Below are 22078 nucleotides of genomic sequence, written 5' to 3'. Positions count from 1 at the left end.
CTTTGAAACGAAACGTACATACGTTTAGATGTAATTTTATATATAGTTATGTTTATTTAATATAATTTTAAAAAGAAGCATAAACACAACGAGGGGTGTCTGTTTTATCTGTTTTTGTGACTAACGTTTCATTAGTAGAACCATGGAGTATAAAATTCAATATAAATTCTCGGTATTGCATTGGACTCTATGATCGGCGGAAGTTATCGAGCATCCCTAATGCTTCACCGGAAATAACGCCGTGCATAGAGCCCATACTACTAAAAAAAAACAACTGCCACCAAAACCTTGAACAGTGAACATTTTTAAATAAAAAGCATTAATTTCATGTTCATGGGCCGGTCCGGATGTGGAATAACTGACAGTGACTCTCACCCAATAGCATTTCTGTTCCGTTTCTCTGTGCAGCATATGGATAGTTGCGATAGGCTGATGGTGAGCGGGGCGGGGAGATGGCGGGTGACCGCGGTGGAGACCACGCCTCCTGTCAGATACAAATACACAATAATAGTAAGGTGAACAATCTGTTTTTATTATTAATACAGTCTTGTAAACTCGGTTTACTTTCATTGTCAAGTTATTGATTTGTATGTAAACCAGTAAATCTGGTTATTTCAACAGACACATCTGTGGTAGTTATCAGTGTGTTTGTGTGCATGTACATGTGCTTAAAGTTCATTAGTTATGAAGTGAACTCAAATCAAACTATAAAGCAGCTCTTCTGAAGACAATAGTGTCAGTATTCAGCTCATTTCGGTTCAGTTCAATAAAAATAACCACGTAAAGTTCATCAAATTATGAGACGAGTTTGTCGTTATTCTGTTTAATGTTGATTCAATCCAGTTCAATAATAGTGTCAAAGATTCAAAATTCAACAATTATGAAACAAATTCGATTCAGCGATCAATCAGATCAATCATCATCAAGTTTTGTTCTCAAATGATAGTGTAAATATGATAAAAAGATAGTTATGATGTCTGACCTGTTTGTCCATGCTGGTGTCAGGGTGTCTCAGTACAGGTCTGTCTGCAGGGGGACGAGGGGCGGAGCCAGGAACTGAGCCCAGAATGTGCGGCTGGCTCTCATTGGTTGGGGGGTGATTGGCGTAACGCATCTCAAGCTCATTCGTTATCCCAACAAACACAGGAAGAGGAAGTTCTGCAGGGAAAGATAAATGACACTATGTTCAGAACAGCGTACTGATGCTATTTTCACAGAGGATTCAAATAAAGTTCAGCTGTTTAATGCTGCTCAAAGGTGGCATACATGTATTTACACAACAACTGCAGAATGCAAAAAAAATATACATTATACAATTTAAAAATCAGTAATATTGTGACAAAACAAAAGTCATAATTGTTATTTCAAATCTGTGTTGGAGCCAGAGAGAGCAGTTTTTACAACTACACAGTATTATTTTTCTGCCTTACAATAATTCAAATTATCACTGAAGAACTGGGATAAATTTATTGTTCGGATAAACACTGATGTCAACGGTCGCGATGGAAATTGAACAGATCCTGTAGGTGGCGACAAGTGACTTAACATTTTTTATTTGTCATCGAATCATTCATTTAAGAGATTTGTTCAAAAACGCTGAATCAAGTTGTAATGAAACAAGTGAAGTATTTATAAGCGAGTCATTGGATCATTCATTCAAAAGATTTGTTCAAAAACACTGATTCGTCTAGTAATGAATCAAGTGAAGTATTTAGGAGTGAGTCATTGGATCATTCATTCAAAAGATTTGTTCAAAAACGCTGATTCGTCTAGTAATGAAACAAGTGAAGTATTTATGAGTGAGTCATTGAATCATTCATTTAAGAGATTTGTTCAAAAATGCCGATTCATCCAGTAATGAATCAAGTGAAGTATTTATAAGTGAGTCATCGGATCAATCATTGAAAAGATTTGTTCAAAAACGCTGATTTGTCTAATAATGAAACAAGTGACGTATTTATGAGTGAGTCATTGAATCATTCATTCAAAAGATTTGTTCAAAAAAGCTGATTTGTCTACAGTAGTAATGAAACATGTGAAGTATTTATAAGTGAGTCATTGAATCATTCATTCAAAGGATTTGTTGAAAAACGCTGATTTGTCTAGTAATAAAACAAGTGAAGTATTTATAAGTGAGTCATCGGATCAATCATTCAAAAGATTTGTTCAAAAATGCTGATTCATCTAGTAATGAAACAAGTGATGTATTTAGAGGACGAGCGAGTCATTCATTTATTCGTTGAAAAGATTCTTTTTAATTCATTCTAATTAATGAAACATTTTTAAATAGACTGCAGCAATTAATTTTTTTTTTCAGAATCATGCAGTTCTACTTAAATTGTATCTGCACTTTATTGTTTATAATGAGAGAATTCGCAATGTATTTGAGTGTAAAATTCAGTCGGTGAGCCGGTTCTTTCAGCGGAGACGAAGCGCCTCTGATTGGCCATTGCATTCATAAGCTCAACAGAAACATTTCTGATTGGGTTTAACGCTCAACACAGTAAAAAAATAAAATAAAAAGCACGTAAAAAGAAATCCGATGCGATATAAGCGGATAAACAAATGCAATGCCCCAAAAAATGTTCACATTTCACTTTAATCGTGCGCTTGTCATAGCTTTAGTTTAATTGTGTGGGGGCATATTTTTGCTCTCTTATCTTGAATTTGTGGGGCCTTTCTGTTCATTTTGGTGCCCTGCTCCTCATAATATTTTCTGTGCACAGTAGATTAAAACAGCTAAATAACTTTCAAGCTTTATTTTTGACTTCTAACTGGATTACACAGGCTCAATGAAACACAAAGCATGTTGAGGCCATGTGATTTATGTTCCTTTTCAAACAAGACCTTCGTGAACCTCCAGAACTTAATCATGTAGCTGTGTTACATGTGAACTAGAACTGAAACCTCTGATCTAAGATGATCTTCTTTAAAAAGTAAACATAACCTAGCCAGTCATCTCTCAGAAGGTCCCTCTGAGGTCATCTCGATAAATCTGCCTTTCCTATCCACAAACCGGGTCTTTATCCTTCCCTTTCCAGATGATTTGTGGAGTAAACAGAAGGTGCATGATCAGAGGCGCTGAACCTGCTGTGTGAGGTCATCGGAGCTCCTCTCTCCATGTGAGGGTCTCGCGGGCCCTGAGGTCCTTCAGTAACAGTCTGAACCAGGATTAAACACTAATCCAGGCTCTGTTCGCCACATTTCAGCCCGGCAGGGTGGCCTGGAGCTGCGCTGAGCTCGGAGTCAGCCTAGTGCTCAATATTACTTTAGTAAGGCAAATAAATTTAGGAAATGACTGTTTTGTCTGTGCTGTGTTTACATTCGAGTTACTTTATGAGCTCAAACCCCAAAGTTACATAGCAAAATTTTGAATAAAAATATTGAAATTAGAAACTTGTGGTGCATTCCCAAGCAAAACTGAAGATTATAAAACAATAAAAAATTTGACAAAAAAAATTAAATAAATAATAATAAATAAAATAATAATAAAAATTATATATATATATATATATATATATTAACTATACATAATCATAAAATAATTCAATAAATAATATTTATAAATGTATTAAAATAATCATGTAAAATAATTTTGTTAATTAATTACCGTTATGCATATGCAACAAATAATAAAAAAAATAGTAAAAATAGTAAAAAATAAATAAACAAATATAGAAATTATAAACCATTACAAAAGTTCAAAAAATTGTATTATAAAAATGCAATAAAAATTATATAAATTAATATTAATAAAATAAGGCATATTATGGTTATAATTTGGTTATACAAATGCAACTATCATTTTTATAAATAATTACTTCAATAAAAAGTAAAAAAATAAGACATTTTACCATAACAATAATTAATAGAAAAATTGAAAAAAGATTAACAATAAAAATAATATTTATTATTATCTTCAGAATCTTGTGTGTCAAAGCTTTCAAATGGTACTTTGGTTGTCAGGATCAATTCATAATTATGCAGTAACTGTCAAATGAACTTATGTTTACTGTAAGCACAGATTAAAGAGTCTAGACAATAAGTGTCAAGCGTTTAAGGAAACCGTCCTGTGGTTCAGTGTACACACACAGGCTTATTCTCAGTGAGTTTGGCTCAGCGTGTGGCGCTCTCTCTGCAAAGCACGACCTCCGTGTGTTATCCCTCTTTAGAGTAAATCCAAGCATGCGAGGCCAAATCCCTGATCGCGTTTGCTTCTCCTTCCTTTCACGGCGGATGACTCGACTTACCCCCTGTGATGCTCTCCAGACGTACTGGCAAACCAGCCTGTGCCGCGGCCATCAGCTTCAGAGCCACGTACAACTGCCCACAGCCAAAGAACCCGAGCCGCTTAGCACCACACACCTCTGTTACCTGGAGAGAGAGAGAGAGAGACATATGGAGACTTTAAAACCACATTACCGTATTTAGTTCAGTGAATTAAGCTTCAATATTTAAAAAGCGTTTATTATGTGAAGTGGAATTCATGGCTTCCATCTTAATGGGTGAAATTGCTAACGTGGGAAAATGAAAAGATAATAGCTAAATCCTCATTATTGGCTCTACAGTGGAAAGAATAGCCGGCTGAAGATAAACTGCACTTTAAACGGCTGAACTTCACTATTATCTGGGCTTCTGTAATTGAAAACTCACTTTAATAACAGCCCTAAGCGTAGCGATAAGAAATAGGAAGTGTGTAACTTACTACAAATATCTTAACAGATTAAAAACATAATTCACTTTGGACAGAGATAGATGTTAAACTCATCTATCCCGGCAGAAAACACACGCTTAAACCTGGTTTGCTCCTGAAAAATGGCCAAAACCACTTTAAAACCACTTAACAGAGCAGCTAAAACAGGCTCAGACCAGTTAAGACTAGTTAACTACTAGGCTGGTTTCAGATGTCTTTTCAAGATTGAAGACATTATTGAGGAGATGAGAACTTACAGTTTTTTCTGATTGCTTAAGCACATTTTTTGTAACTATTGGCTAGTTTTGCAAAACTCTACACACAAATAAGAAAACCTTTCACCCAATTATCAAAACATTGTAGTTCTCTTGCAAAATCAAACACAGCTAGATTAACTCTTCGCACCTTCGTAAAAATTGTGTTTTTGTATCAAACAGTAAACACAAGCCATCATCTACTAAGCACACAATGTGCCAACTACACACTCATGGTATGAATGCAAAACACATCTGGCTTTTGCTGTCTCTGTGTACAGATGTCAATTTGAGGTCATACTTTTGTCATAGTGTCATGTAAACAAACAAGGATACAAACTTCAAGTATTGGTGTTTATTCACACTCATAAAAACCAAGACAAAGTCAGAACACAAAAGAGTAATTTTGCACACACAAAAAAAACAAAAAAAACAATCAGCCTACATCATGTCGTCTTTCTGGGTTCGGCCGCAAAATTCCGTCCACACATCGCATGCAATATCCTCCAGTCCAAGGCACCGGGGAAAATATCTCCTTGAATGCCTTATCCAGGCCTGACATGATGCCTGGTCAATATCTCCATGCCTCCTCCATTGCTTGTAAAAGGGCTACCTGTTGATGAGGATGACGGTCGTACACTTTCCAGAACTCCTCAATGGGATTTACGTAAGAATGGAGAGTATGGAGGGAGGTTGAGTGCCATAAAGAATGTGTGGTGTGTAAACCAGTTGCGGACCAAAGCAGCCCTATGGAAACTAACATTGTCCCATATGATGACATATCGGGTATGCTCTTCAACTCCACATCCTCTACCTCTGCCTCCTTGTCCTCTTCTAGCTCCTTCCTCCAACTTCTTCACCTCCACGTCCTTTTCCTCCAACTTCTTCACCTCCACGTCCTCTCCCTCGGCCTCCTCTGATTCTCACTCTTCTCACTCTTACTGCTCCTTCCATTGTACTCCACACAGACAGCGTACCTGTGACTTATTTATAGTGCTTAGGCTGATTGCAAAGTTAACTAATTTTCTAAAACAGTTTTCACATGTGAAAGTGAGCCAGACAGTTGGCAAAATAGTGTTAATGATAGCCATACATGTGTATAATTTTGCTAGTTGTGTTTAAAGTTCTGCAAAAAGAGTGTTGTGCAGTGAATTGTGCCTACAGTTTTGCAAAGTGTGTGTTACAAAATTGCAAATTGAGTGCAAAGCAGTTTTTGTGCTTTTTTTTGTGCAAACTCAGTGAGTGGTTTTGCCATACGTATTAATAGTTTTAGAAATTGTGCTACAAGAATCACGATTAGCGCCTAAGCATTCAGAAAAAACTGTAAACACTGCAAAACAATATGAAATGCCATTATTTTTATTTCCATAATCCAAGCTCAGTTTTTTTTGTGTGAAATTCAAGAATACATTAAAAATGATCAAAAGTGACAGTAAAGACATTCATAATGTTAAAAAAACGTACACTCTTAGAAGAAAAGGTTCTATATAGAACCTTAAAAGGTTCTATCAGTGCTACGTATTTGGAACCCTTAAAAGGTTCTATACAGTCTTAAAAAAGGGTTCCTCTGGGTTCTATATTCCATACTTGGCCAATAGAACCTTTTACCAAAAAAAAAAATGGTTTCATACATTAAGCAGGGGATGGAACCATTTCTGGTTCTAAATAGAACCATTTCTTCAAAGAGTGTATATTTAAAATAAATGCTGCTATTTTGAACTTCCTATTCATCAAAAAATCCTGAAAAAATGGATATGAGGGTGGAAAGCATGGCAATTTGAAATTACTACAGGTTTTCTACTATTACAAAGCTTAATACAAAGCATCCCTTTAAGAAAGTAAATAGGCTCCATTTTAATTCCTGTGATTTTGAATACCTAAGAACAAACACTCAACCCAAGTCTAAATCATAGCTGAATCACTATCCTTCAGTACAATGAGACATAAACTAGTGTTTTATCACTCCCCGCTGATGAAATCCATCCTTCCGTAACGAAATAATCAATAGAGTTGAGCTCTGGGATTCATTGTAAACATCTTCATTCACACAGGAAGAGATCTGTGCGCTTTAAATAGCAGCACATTGTGTTGAGTGTGCTGTTAAATATAACAAACACCACCAGCGCCCATGTTGAGAAAAAAAGCATGTTGTGCTGCTCAAGCCAAACTTCTCTTCAAAAAATAGTTCTCTTCAGATTGTAGAAATAGCACAACTGAACACACATACCTAATAAAAAAAAAAAAACATTTGTCAATGCAAGTAAGGTCATCCTTGTTCTCTAAACTACAATCTCCTCCACCTTTCCAAACATTATGAGAAACTCCTGAAACATTGACTCAGCGTTCCTGTTCGACCAGGTGTGATGAGGATTATTGATCGTGTCCTGCAGTGCTGATGGCACATGACTCACAGCGGAGAACTTCAGATACGACTGAAACAACAAGATGTTTTCTGCAATACTCTTATCTAATCAATCGCAGGAGACCCGTGACTAGATGGACATTTGTCTCCAAAACACATTTTTACTCATTCCTAAAAAAAGCTAGCCTTGACTCTGCTACTTCACTTTGCTTTGTAGACAGAGTCTGGAATGGCATAATAGAGAAGTGTTTTCTCTCTCACTAGGGGGCGCTTGTCTAAAGTTTAAAATCTTTTAAAAATTTTCTAAATTTTTTTAAACAGTATTTTTGAGAGGAAAATACTTTAAATGCATATACAATGAAGTCCCGCAAAAGTCCACGCCTTTTCAGCGCTAATTTTTCACTGTGTGCCTTTAGTAAATCCTGACAGTAGTTTTTTAACGCTGAAAGAGGGGTTGCCCTGGAGCAAAGTGTTAGTAATTGGCCCTAAGTTTCCATCAAAACGTTTTTTTCACGCGGCTGGCGTATTTTTCCAATTGTTTTCAATAGGAGTGCGACGTTTTTAAACGGCATGAGCGTAACGAGGTCTCTCGCTAGGGGGCGCTTGTCTAAATTTTAAAATCTCCTAAGAGATTTTAAAGAGATTTTTGTCTGAGAGGAAACTAATATACAATGAAGTCCTGCAAAAGTACACGCCTTTTCAGTGCTAATTTTTCACTGTGTGCCTTTAGTAAATCCTGACAGTAGTTTTTTTAACGCTAAAAGAGGGTTTGCCCTGGAGCAAGGTGTTAGTAAGTGTCCATCAAAGCGTTTTTTTTTCACGCGGCTGGCGTATTTTTCCAATTGTTTTCAATAGGAGTGCGATGTTTTTAAATGGCATGAGCGTAACGAGGCACTGAGCGTTTTTTTTTTTTAACGCTAAAACGCATGGCGCTTGTTACCGGTCGCCAAGAGTTGAAGAATGTTCAAAAACGCAACGCTCATCACTGTCACTTTTTACCCAACCGTCCAATCACAGTGGAGGAGAGGCGGGACTAATACCACACCGACCAACCGCCACATTCTGCTCGTACAACGTTAACAGATGACAACAACAAGCATAATAACGAAACAAAATAATTTAAAACAAGAGCCAGAGAAAATATGTTACATTGTATAGACATTTTTAATATAGATAACACAAAAACAAAATATGTGTGAAATGACGTACTGTTTTTCGCGTAATACCCTATTAAGTAGTTCTGGACGATTAATCGAAAAATATTCAAAACTGAAATTCAAAGCCTATAACCGACGTGATTTTACCATGTCGGTTATGTCAGTTTTTGAATCCTATTAATATTTCCACCCATTGTGTGTTAATGTACTTTTCCCTTAAAACGTACTTTTCCCCTGCGACATTGAAGCAGCATGAGCCCCTTTCACACCGCGTGTTAATCTCGGGATATTGCCAGAACAAACACCTTCTGTGCGACCCGGGATTGGTGGCAGGTTGGGGACAGAGTGGAAACAAAAGCCGTAATCAATGCCGTGTTGTAATGATGGCGTTTAAGCCGGGATCGTTCGCCAGCGTGAAATGGTACGGGATCGAATCAGAGAAAAAAATCATTGTAATCGAGGTAACTTGTTCGATTAATCGCGATTATAATCGTCCAGCCCTACTATATAGTAGGGGAGTATTCGATTTTGTTCTCGTAGGATAAGGACACTCAGGCTCATGAATAATTATGAGACACAGAGGATTCATCGATGTACTGTAGAGCAAGAAAACACATCCTGTGACATTGACACGAAGACAAATTTGATCCCGGAAGGTTAAAATTCACTTTTCTCCTACAGTCAAAACTAACAGATGGTAACATACACACAAAACAATCATTAAATCATATCCTATTGTATATTGTTTGAGGACTAGATGCAAGGAATTATGGGAAACGCTTACATGTCTGCATTACTGAACTGGGGATTAAATGGATTAGTTTAACAAAATACACTGAATCATATTTTCGGGCATATTTTGGTGGAGAGTCGAACCTCTGATATATGGATCAGGTCCCTCCTTCAATCTAGGTTTAAGTTTTATCATCCGCCTAAAGTTAAACTGAATTTTGTTCAATAATCTGCATAATTTAAGTTAGCATGTCTGTAGAACAAACGGTTTGATACTTTGGGCTAATGAAAAGCAGCTCTGATCTTCTAGCCGCTAAAGTCAGCTGTTACTGTGACTGATGGAAATTACAATGGCTTTTGACGAGAGCCTCACGCGCTCTGAGCGTGACCCAACTCCTTGTCTTGAAATCAAGAGACAGTGTGTGTCTGTGTGTGTGTGTGTATGGTGGCTTAAACTCAGTTTAATCATCTGACCATCAGTATTACTTAAGCCTGACCTGCATTCTCCTGATCCACACAGAACAGATATAATCTTACTCTATACAAGTACAATATGGGGGAAGGATAATAAAATAGGTTTACCCTCCTTATGGCAGCTTATGGGATGTGTGGATAAGGGAGGTCAGTCGACTGCGTTATGTCTGCTTTTTTAAAACATTCATCCGGCATTTCTCACCTCGTCACCTTCGACGTCACGTCGACGTACCAACATATTGGGATTGCGCCCGAGTCGAGAGCCCAATCACCTTTAATGTGATAGGACTTGATTGTATCCGAAAGACAACTGTGGTATGAGTGATATACAGATAAATATCAATTATCTAGTCTACGAAAGCACTTATAAACAAATTAATTCTATAGGGATGGCGAAAAGAAAACTACACATTTTCTTGACCGACCACCGAGCCTCATTAGCCGATTGGTTTAAAATATGCTACGCTATTTGATATAACAGCCATTTTGAGCCGCGCCTGCAATTTCACAACTCTGTCGCATCTCTCTGCCGCTCCGCCTCCCACACACACACACACACACACACACACACACACACTGCCCAGGCGCCACCCTTCCACCATGTCACTTTTTTAAAATCCCCATACAGTCCCACAAAATGCAGCGCCAAGGAGCTTGTATGTAATCGGAGGACAAATGGCTCCTTTTTAGTTTCGAAATGGTTTGGGTACAAGGTGATCGCGTTGAAAATAAAGGCGTTAGTCTAGCGTTAGAAGCTCATTTGAAAAATTGCTGTGGCTCATTTAAGAAAATGACAGCTTTAGACGCCGCTTTGGTTTGAGGTAACGTTAACGTTAGTGCTAACAATAATTAGGGCTGGGCGATATGGCCTAAAAATAAAATCTCTGATTTTTTTAATCGTTTTTTTACGATTTTTACGAAAGCATTAACAATACATTCATATCTGAGGAAAATTGTTATAATTCGAGGATTTGCCAGCAAACAGAATTCAGCACTGAACAAAAAGTATCTTAAATGTTTCTGATTGGGCATTGCGTTCAAGAACATCGCTCAACGCTGCAAACGTTATAAATAGAAACTCTGTCCTGTAAATCGTTTCTATTTTGTTTTAGTTGTTCTTGATGCTTTTCTGCAACAGATGAATACAAATCTATTACTTTTTTATGTTTTAATCATAGATATTTCTAGTTTGCGGGAGTCCCGCGAATCGTTTTATTCTCCCGCAAACTGCACACATAGAGTGAATGCATTACCGCCCGCCCCGCGCACGGCCATCAGATCTAATTAGTCCCGCGCCGCACTCTATTGCATTGTTAGTGCACGTCTCTCAAGGGCCCGGCCTGACCCAAGGATAGTGACAGGAAATATCGGCCCGACCCACTCGGGAAGAATAAACTCTAGTTCACTCTACGCTAAGGAACAAACTTCCCACTCTCACCAGTAGCTATGTTGTCGCTTTCTCTATGCTGTTGCTGTTTCGTGTATGCTACGACGTTATTGTTTTAGTCGCTTGCCATACTGCTACATGAGTGAAACTAACACTATGGAAACTCCGGGGAGCCAAAAATGTGACATTACACAAAAACTCGATTTACTTATTTTTTAAATCGCCCCCAACAAAAAATTCGAATTAATTAATTTAATCGATTTTTTGCCCAGGCCTAACAATAATAAAGAAAGATGATGATCATCATCACCTTATCTGTTACCACTGAAATGTAGATGTAATGTATTTCCAAATCTAAGCCCAGCAACTTACATCTGTGTCATTCTTGTAGGTGAAATGGCCCCACACACTATTTTCTTGGCTCTAACCTCGAGTGTTTTAGCCTGAAGCCTTTACTTTTCGCAAATCTTGTGAGCGCGCGAACCCAAACGCTGTGACCTCGCACCAATTTATTTTTTTATTTTTTTACGGACTACCGACAACTTTGATCGGTTAACGTTGATACGGTCAACCATCTGTCAAACGGTCATCGGTTAACATCCCTAATCCACTTCTGTACAACCGGTGTTCTGTCGATTTTTGCTGCCTTGTCGAAAAATGCTACCGTAGCGCGAATTGATCACAGAATGACGATTAAAGTCGTATGAAATACAATTATAATACAATTCTAAGTTATGAGTAGCTACTGTATACTGTAGACGACTATTTTTACTTTTAAAACGGTGTGAAAAGTAAAAATTATCATAAAATAATCATCTTTGACTTGTCAAAGTACACCTTTCCTCATAGTAACTGAAAAATTCAGTTATTCTTTTTCAGCTGGCTGGCCGTACAAATATTCATATGGTAGTAAGCATTTTTTAAAGGGAAATTATATATTATAACAGGAAAATGTACCTTTTGTAAAAAAAAAAATTAAAAAAATCTGTGAGTCTGCACATGCGCATAACCGGTAAGTAGCAAATCTCGATGGGTAGCATGAATTGTCAGAACACCGGATCAAACGTAAGATCACGTTCCGTCTGTTTCCTCCATCTGGGGTTGGGAAGAGTTTACACAGCTTCAGAAAACAAACGTGCACATGCCAAAACAGTTTGTATCCCCATGGCAACAGACATCACTTCACATGCCACGCCCGTTAAATTATTATTTCTGCTGGAAAATTGTGTTTACTATGTTAGCCTGTTAAATAAAGCCCCAGTGTGAAATTGCTGCAACATGGCTTACAAAAGCCAGGGTTAAGAACCATTCAGAGTTACTATTCAATCCCTACATTTGAGTTCAAAGTTGCAATTAAATTTAAATACATGATCGGTTTAAATATGTTGACAGTCATTCATTCTGCAGACTCTTTTGTCCCCAGACAAGGACGTTCACAAGAAATTTGACTTTGTTTTCTGCCCCGACAGCAGCTGTCGAACAGGTTGGTCCGGTCCGGAGACGGATCTCTGCATTTGAGGAAGGAACTGTGTTTGTGCTTTGGGAATTTCAGAAGCTGTGGTGAAATGAAGTATACCTCAGGGGGAAAGCACACTGCAAGTGTTTACAGACACAAAAAATATCCAACCCTTGCTACATTTACACCCACACTGTCCCAAAAAGTTTCCTGGTGAGTGACAAATGCATTCTAGATCCCTTAGTGGTACTGTATGAAGTGGTGTGTTCACACTTGGCAGGTTTGGTCCGATTCAAAGGAACTCTGTTAGTGTGTTTCAGAAGTGTGAACGCAACCAAACAAACAGGCCGAGGCTCACCTTTACAGGAGATCTCAGGTCCACTTCCAAACAAACTCGACTGAACCACGAACCCAATGCAGACCAAAGACCAAAAACAGGATGTGATGTCACAAGTTATGATCTTAAAACGGACAAAATGCTCAAGCATATCTGGTTCTTCTCATCATAGGAGCTAAGTTGACCATTATAGTTCGATTTTAATTCGTCAGCAATGGAGAAAATCCTCATTTAAAGATTTTTTAAGCTCTTTGTGAGTTCTCAGCTGGTAGAAATACCACCATATGTACGAGCCAGACGCGCCACACGAAACTAGGGGTAACTGTATCTGGTTGTTGAACCCATATGTAAAGAATATAATGATATGAACATTTTGGCTGATACCAATAATTTTATATATTTGAAACTAGAGCCAGACCGATATATCGGCAGGCCGATATTATCGGCCGATATTAGGCATTTTCCAAACTATCGGTTTTGGCGGTTATAATGGCCGATAAATGAATATTTCAAAAATAAAATAAAAACGGACGAAACTCGCTTGAACCATGTTGGAGTTGTAGAGTTTGTCCACCAGAGGGCACTCTACACAGTCGTTGACTATTCTGACTATCACGTCCAGTTTTGCAACCCGAGAGTGAAGCGGAATTAGCTAGTAATAGTTACGTTACGTTGTTACAGTGTAGTTGACTGACTGTCCTTTTAACTTTTGACAATGTGACTGAAGTATTTCTTTAATAGCGCGTGACAAATATAGCAATGACACGTATCATCTCTTATAATCGTTTCTGAAATAGAAAAAAATAAAATAATAAAATATCGGCCGATATATCGGAATATCGGATTTTAAAACCAACAAATATTTGTATCGATATCGGCTTTCAAAATCCTTTATCGGTCGGGCTCTATTTGAAAGCCAGCAAAATTGGCTGATAAATAAATTTTTTATTTATCATTTTTAGTCCTGCCATTAAAAGCCATGTCCCAAGCACATAATTATGATGTTCTCACTTTTTTGAAGTGATTCCAATCATATTTCAAGCAATTCAAACCCATTATGGCGAACAGAGCGCATCTGAAGGAAATAATCCATTATTTATCGGCCACATTTTTTTAGGGCCGACAACCGATATGGTACATCGTACATCCCTTATTTTACTCCTCCACAAATGTAAAAAAAAAAAAAATGAAAGCGTGAGAGCGTCATAGCCTATATGACACTTAATAGCCAGATATGACAGCAATACTGCAACTCGCATTGCCACAGATGAGTAGCTAAGCATCTCTTCAAAAAGCCAACGCACAAATGGAGACGCAGACGCACAATAATCTTCATTAAAAGTAGTGAGACTAAATGATTTTACTAGTGCTGATGGAGATTCTCTCTCCTATTGGAATCTTTTATCTTGAAACTAGATGACGATAAATAAAATGCAGCTCATATCAGTAGTGAACAGTTAAATTTGCATATAGCATGGAATTGAAGAGTTGCGCAGAGACGTGTAAATTAAACAGTTAGTTATCCATGTAAACAGGCCCTTTATGTTCTTTTTCCTAATGTATCATTTTATTTTTGGTCCAACCAAAAGAATCGAACTACAAGTGTGAACACATCCTTAGTCAAGCAGTTAACACGTCAACGCTTTTGTCCAAGAGACAGATGGAGACTTAAAGCTAGTGCAAATCCCACAACAGACTTATTCTGCTGTGAGCAAGCCAGTAAATCTACACGAGTCACGAAACCTGTGCGGTCAGTGCTTTAACATTCATCCTCAAGGACAGATGTAGAGATAGACCTTACTGATGTGATGTTTTTTTTAAAAAACAGGGCTATTATAGTTACCAAAAATGAAAGGAACTAGTTTCTTACCTGACATAGATATTAAAATGGTCAGTCTTCCTTTTTTCTGCAATTTGGTTCCATTTATTAATTTGATCATTTTATTTATTCATCGGATACCATCTCATCCATGTTGAAATTAAATGAAAGCCTGCATAAAATTGGTGCGCAAACCAAACAGTTCAGGTAGGTACAAAAAAATAAAAAATAAATACATGAGAAGCATCAGAAAAACAGACATGGGCAGGGCGATTCAGATGGGATTAAAATTAAAATAACGATTTTACAAACACACATTTCCCCCTGGAAAACTAGCCCAGTCCAAATAGGGCTTAAAACCTCAAAATAAAATAAAATATGAATATGAAAAAAATTTAAATTTTTAGCAATCAAAATAAAATAGGGCTGTGCAAAAATTAATTGCGATTAATCGCATCCAAAATAAAAGTCTGTGTTTATATAATATATTTGTGTGTGCTGTATATAATTATTTTGTATATATAAATACACACACATGCATGTATATATTTAAGAAAATGTGTTATTCATATATAAAATATTTATATTTATATAATATAGATTATGTATTTATTTATATATATATATACACAGAATTTAAGTGCAAATAATTATTAAATATATACATGCATGCATAGGTATTTATATATACAAAATAATTATATACAGCACACACAAATATATTATGTAAACACAGACTTTTATTTTGGATGCGATTAATCGCAATTAATTTTTGCACAGCCCTAAAATAAAAAGCATGTCTAATTAATTGAAATCATGTATTATTAACTTTTTTAAAAATATATTTTTGAAAAAATATTCACAATAATTCTGTGTTTTTGCTGGTCATAAAATTAAGCCATAAAACATTTATCATACATTTTTGTCAAATAACGTGCTGCACAATGAGCTTTACTGTTAAAATTAAAACATAGATTATTCCTTAAATTCGTTTTTGTTTAAAAAATTCATAATTTATTTGGATTATTACATCTGGACATATCTAATATATTTTCTGTCAAGTTAAACCGAACTTTTATTTTGACTTTGTGTGTGTGTGTGTGTGTGTGTTGTAAATGAAACTGCGCGTCGGCTCCACTATTCATTCACATTCACACAGAACAAGGCAAGTAGGATTCGTTTATTCATTTAAATCGTCTTTGTGGTTTAATACTCACACACACTAGTCTACATCGCGATTTGATTTCAAGCGTACTGAACCGCTTTCTATTTATTCCTCGAAAATATACAGTAAATACCTTTTTTATGACTGGCCTAAAACAATCATAGGGGAAAAACCGCAACATTATTATCATTCTCATGTAGTTTAACTTGATGTGCTAAAATAACTAACATTTAAAAAAAATAACCATTATATAGACAAAAAAAAATTACAAAAATTAATAAAGAATATTAATAGAAACTATAATAATACTGCGTCTCATCCCACACATGACTGCTCTTTATGAAAGGCTAAGATGAACTTAAAGATGCTGATTTGACTGGATCTGTTCGTCCGACACACAGAAGATCACGTGAGAACCACCAATGATAGTCAGTGTATTGTGTAGCTGATCATTTGCATAAAATCAGCTCAAAAGTCATATCAGCACCAGGTATTATTGCTCATGTTGCAGGAAAAAACGTTCACTACAGATCATGTGCAATAAGAATAACAAAAAAGCAACGTAACCACAGAACAAGCAACTTCGATCTAGTTGTGGTTGAGCTGGCCGTTGTGGATTGCAACAACAAATGAAGAGAAACAGTGTCATGTAATTAAAGCAGCGAATGTCATTTGATTGTCATTCATTGAAATCAACACGTCAACCACTTCCTGTTTTGACAGCGAGCCAGGGACGATCATATTCATACAGCAGAGAAACACTCATCCATCACAGAGCAGAGATCAACATGGGTCTGAGAGCTGATGTGAATCCTGTAGACTCATAAGAGCTTACTGACAGACACACAATGACTCCTCTATTCCCCGTCACACACACGCCTCTCTCGCTTTAATTATCTCACATCATCTCACTTCACTCGACTGACTTTTAATGAGGAGACACTGGAGATTATCAAGACACCGAGGGTTATTAAACTAACATTACTTCATTGCTTAACAAACGCGCCTTGTGGCCAATCTCCACTGACTTTACATTCCCTCAGTGAGAGCAGAGTGTGAAGGTTGAATTAGCAGAGCAATAGCATAGCTTTTGCAATCCACACAACAACGTGAGACATATCAGAGTTCAAACAATTTGAGAGGACAAATTGTTGGTGTGTGTCTCACTGTGACCACGACAGTGTATCGAGAGCCGTGTTGGTCTCCAGGCCGTAGGGGTGTAACCATACCGAACTCACAATACCATATTATTGGGATACTCCAAGTCCAAAACATGAAACTGTTGATTCAGTGGACTTCTGGAAACAAAAAAATCACTCTGATGATGTCTATATCATGTCTAGGTGTGTGATTCTTCCTGGAAATACGGCCTCCCTAAATATCTTTGCAAATGTGGGTGTGTGTGTTGCTGTTCGTATGTCTGTCGAGGGGTGAAGTCAGTATCCCTTATGAGAGAAAAATATATTTACCAATATATTACTTGAAATATATTGTAATATATTATTTTGGAAATACATGGAGTAATAAATTGATGATACATATATTATACAATATATTAAAATATGGTAATATATTGCAAAATATACAAATGATTGCCGCTTTCAATATACTGAACTATACGGTAAATGAATATATAATGTAATTATATATCCAAAAATATATGCAATTTTATATTTATAAATATTATCCACCATAATGTATTACAATTTGTATGGGATAATTTATTGGTAATGATATAGAGTCCCATGTATGTTCAATATATGGTAGAATATATATATATATTAGCACATATATTGCTGTATATTGAAGCATATAAAGACAAACTTTAAAAAGACACTATATGTAAAAAATATAGTGCCCTTTTTGGTCTTGATTGCAATATATGTATCTATATATATATATATATATATATATATATATATGAAGAGTTCAGATGCAAAAGCCTCTAAATGCCATTTGAAATTTTCTTCTTTAATGATGATTTGTATCAAGCTTGTATATTTAAGTTCAGTAATTTCACTTAAATAACAATTAATAGGTAATTATCATTGCCATTTAAGTGAAATTGCTGAACTTAAATATACAAGCTTGATAAAAATTATCATTCTAGAAGAAAATTTCAAATGGCATTTAGAGGCTTTTGCATCTGAACTCTTCATATATATATATATATATATACATATATGGACTATGCATATATTGCAATATATTGGACAATATAAATATTAAATCCTATGTATGGGAATATATTGCCTAATATATCACATGGTATTATCCAATATACTACAATATATTTTTGTTTCGTAAGGGATGGGTCGCCACACCGGGGCAAACGGACAGGAAACAGAGCAGAAGGACGAGCTAGACTTCCTGTCTGTGCAGGAACACCACGAGATGACACACACACTGCAACAGTACGCCATGATAAATCCTGCTGACACACACAGCTCATATTATAGCCTGTGTTTGTTTATGTTTACACTCAATTATTTGTCTGAAACTGTGGGAAATCTGGTGCTGATCTTACACTCTAAAAAATGCTGGGTTGTTTTAACCCAATTTTGGGTCAAATATGGACAAACCCAAAATGCTGGGTTAAAAATGTAATGTAAAAATTTAACCCAACGGCTGGGTTAGTCCATATTTGACCCAAAGTTGGGTTAAAACAACCCAGCATTTTTTAGAGTGTAGAAATCATCTTCTACATGATGTGAGATCATATACTGTAGCCCTACAAAGGTTTGGGTCTGTAAGATGTTTTATTGTTTTTGAAAGAAGTCTCATCTGATCACTAAGGCTGCATTTGTTTAATCAAAAATACAGTAAAAAGAGTATTATTGTGAAATTTTATTTAAAATTAATTTATTTTATGATTTTTATTTGTATATAATTTAATATGCAATATATTCCTGTGATCAAATCTCAATTTTCAGCATCATTACTCCAGTCTTCAGTGTCACATGATCCTTCAGAAATCATTATAATATGATGATTTGAAGCTCATTTCTGATTATTATTATCAATGTTGAAAACAGTGCTTCATTTTTTTTTTTTTTTGGAAATCGTCACATGATACATTTTGATGAGTAGAAAGTATTTTTTGAAATAGTGATCTTGAAGTCACATAGCAAAAAAATAAAAAATAATAATAATTATATTTATTTATTCCAAATCAGGGTTTTTATAGTGAACTAAAACGATTTAAAAAGATATTTAAAAAAAGATGAATATTCAGAAATTTTTAAAAAAAATATATACCTAAAAATAAATACAAAAAATTATAACAACTACAGACATTAAAAATAAACTCAGATGACATGAAAACTAAATGAACAAATTCAAAATATGAATAAAAACTATAATCAATGATCATAAAATAACACTGTTCCAAATATCAATGTGGCTGAGATGGGATCTGAAAATTTTGAATTTAATGTGATTTTAGTTCACACTGCCATCCAAAAAAACAGATCTACATCACACAAAAACACACATTTAGAGTGAACAAACAGCTGACCCATTCGAACATACAGTACTACAATAAAATACGTTTCTAAATATGGTCAATGCTGTTAAACCCTTTTACTGGTTTATTAAACTGAAATGTAAACCAGAGCAACATGCAAAACTTTCCAAGGATACTGACTGAAGTGAAACTAGGAGTTATTGTGGATGATGATGCAGCCCAGCCCAGCCCAGTGTTATCTGTGTGTGAACGAGGCAGCACCCTTCCTGTCATCTCACACACTTACAAACACACAGCTAGTCAGTGACAACAGACACATTTGGACCAAGTAGCAGTATTTGAACACCACCCACAAAGACTAAGACTGGCTGAACATGGTAAACACCTTTCACCTGACTCGCATGACGTGTCAACTGACACACCACACGTCATTTACTAGTAAAGTGCCAAATAAGATCAGCAGAACCTCTTCACTACTGACAAAGACAACAGGCTTCAAAACTGACATATAGAAGTGTTTTAAAACTGATAAAACCAGTGAAACGCCTTCAAAACAAGCACATGACCATACTTTTACAATCATGTAACTGCAATTACTCGGAAAAACAACATCATAGTATTCCTCAAACACTATCAAGACTCAAATAAGCATCTGTATATCCCACTAAACGAGTGTACTAACTAGCATTTGACATGGTACCACAACACATGTCAGTCATTCAATATCATGGTCAAAATATCACTAAGACCATTGTGTTAAACATATTATTCCATCAACTGTACAAATAACAAACAAGACATAAAATGAGTACACTATGAAGGTGTATGATTAATATCAACACTATTGCATCTAATACTCTAGTATGTATACTACAGTACAGTATAAAGCATATAGCATAGTTTCAAGTGCCGTATGTTTTTGCATATGGTCTCATGGCAATACTATGAAATTAATTTAAGTATATTGGAGAACTATGCCACTACAATAGAGAATGAATATGATAATCATTCATCCATAGTTGCCTATTTAAGAGTACTATGAGCTCGAAACACAAGCTAGTTCCTCAACTTCACTGTTTCCTGAACACACTGATAGTGTACTGTACATCCAGACTCAGGGCGTCCCCGAAACACGCGTTCAGGGGCGTCGCGTCGCTGAGACCCGTGTGAACCCCCTCACCTGGTGCAGCGTCTCGGCCGGCAGCTGCGACGCCCGGAACAGATCCGCCACTTTCCCCGCCGCCGGTATGCCGAGGCTGTCGGGCTGACAGAGCGCGTACAGCGCGGAGTAACATCTCTGCTCAGTGTCGCTCAGGGAAAGGAAGGTCCCTCCGGTGCCCGCGGCAGATCCCGGATCCATGCCCGAGTGCGAGCCGCAGACGAACGGCCTCTCCGTGGCCCTGTGGCGGAGGGAGGCGCGTCGCGTCCGCTCTGCGGTGCTCTAGCACAGGCACATATTAACACACACACACACTCGCACTGTGAACTCAGATGGAGATTAGCTAAATCTCTCAGTTCCACATCCGACCGCACGGAGGCGCCACAGAACCACACAAAACGCTCACTACACACAGGTTTAATATTTTGTGGTAATATCTACAATTTGTTGAGTGATTCCACTGATGTTAAATCTATTTTAATAAATATAGAGAGAGACTTTAGATAATACTTTAGATACAATTTAGATAAAACATGTTTCAGTGCACTTGCTTCAAAACGTTTAAAATATTTCAAATAGCCTATTGTAGATTAAATATTTAAGTTTATTTTGGATATTGAGAATTATTTAGATTAATATTTATTTTAATATGTATTTCCCATCATTTAATATTTAATAGATATTTCGATTTGTATTCAAGATTTGCATTTAAAAAGTTACATTTATATTAAATATGTATATTTACATTTTATTTTCAATGTTTAAAGACCTAACATTGACACGATTTAACATTTCATATGTATATCAAACATTTATATGTAGGCTACATTTGCATTTGATTTGAAATATTTAATATATGAAAAGAAAATACATTTTAAAATTGCTAGAGGCATTTGTTTATACTTTGTTTTTTACTAAAGAGAGTTGCAATTTCAAATGGTAAACTATTCATCTAAAAAAAAAAGAAGAAGAAGAAGAAGATATTTTGAATATTTTGGATGAATCACCTTTGTTGATCCTCCTCCGTTAGATCTGTACTGCCATCTTGTGTCGGGTAAGAGCACTCAGTGGGGTGATGAATGATAATGAAAGGGCAATGAAAGCTTGAAGGTTTGAGTTAGTTAATATCAGAACAGACACTTCACACGCCACACATGAAGAACTGAAGCTGTCATAACTTCAGCCACATTTTATTTCTGATAACACAACTGACTACGATCACACCGCAGTGTTTTGGATTGACAATCGCATTTACTTACTGTACAGGTGCGAGTCTCGAAATGTCCCGTTCACACTGCAACTTACATAATCGCCTCGATCCGAATCCTGTCTGAAAGCATACCGAAGACTCAAACACATGCACGGCCACAGAGGCCTATTTCCCTCGGGTCATCTTGGACTTTGCTCGAGTTAATGCATCCTCAGTCCCACTATAAAGGATGAGCGTGTTGACTGAAACTCTCACGTGAACAACAGTTCACTCAGCATGACATTTTATGACATTTACACGACAGACAGACACTAATTTAACAGCTTCATTCTTCTAAAATTCTTTTGGAATTTGCTGATGTGGAAAAAGTAATCGAAATGACACCAAAATCCCATGAAGCACACAGC

General features: G+C 36.4%; 1 protein-coding gene across 2 annotated transcripts in view; it reads right to left on the bottom strand.

Moving 5' to 3' along the window:
- reps2 (RALBP1 associated Eps domain containing 2) overlaps positions 1-20886 on the bottom strand; it is a 48582-nt gene extending 27696 nt beyond the window's left edge. The window contains exons 1-4 of one of the 2 annotated variants that reach the window (XM_039652713.2): positions 20483-20886; positions 4251-4374; positions 983-1158; positions 376-484 (exon numbers count right to left, since the gene is read on the bottom strand). In XM_039652713.2, the coding sequence (XP_039508647.2) occupies positions 376-484; positions 983-1158; positions 4251-4374; positions 20483-20662 (589 nt within the window). In that variant the 5' untranslated portion in view covers positions 20663-20886. The remainder of the gene's footprint in view (positions 1-375; positions 485-982; positions 1159-4250; positions 4375-20482) is intronic. The other variant, XM_039652712.2, reaches the window with a different exon arrangement.
- Positions 20887-22078: the final 1192 nt, after the last annotated feature.

The sequence above is a fragment of the Pimephales promelas genome, chromosome 20, assembly GCF_988280905.1.
Source record: "Pimephales promelas chromosome 20, fPimPro1.hap1.1, whole genome shotgun sequence".
In the NCBI taxonomy this organism is placed as follows: Eukaryota; Metazoa; Chordata; class Actinopteri; order Cypriniformes; family Leuciscidae; genus Pimephales; species Pimephales promelas.
This window is presented reverse-complemented; position numbering and strand designations above follow the sequence as displayed.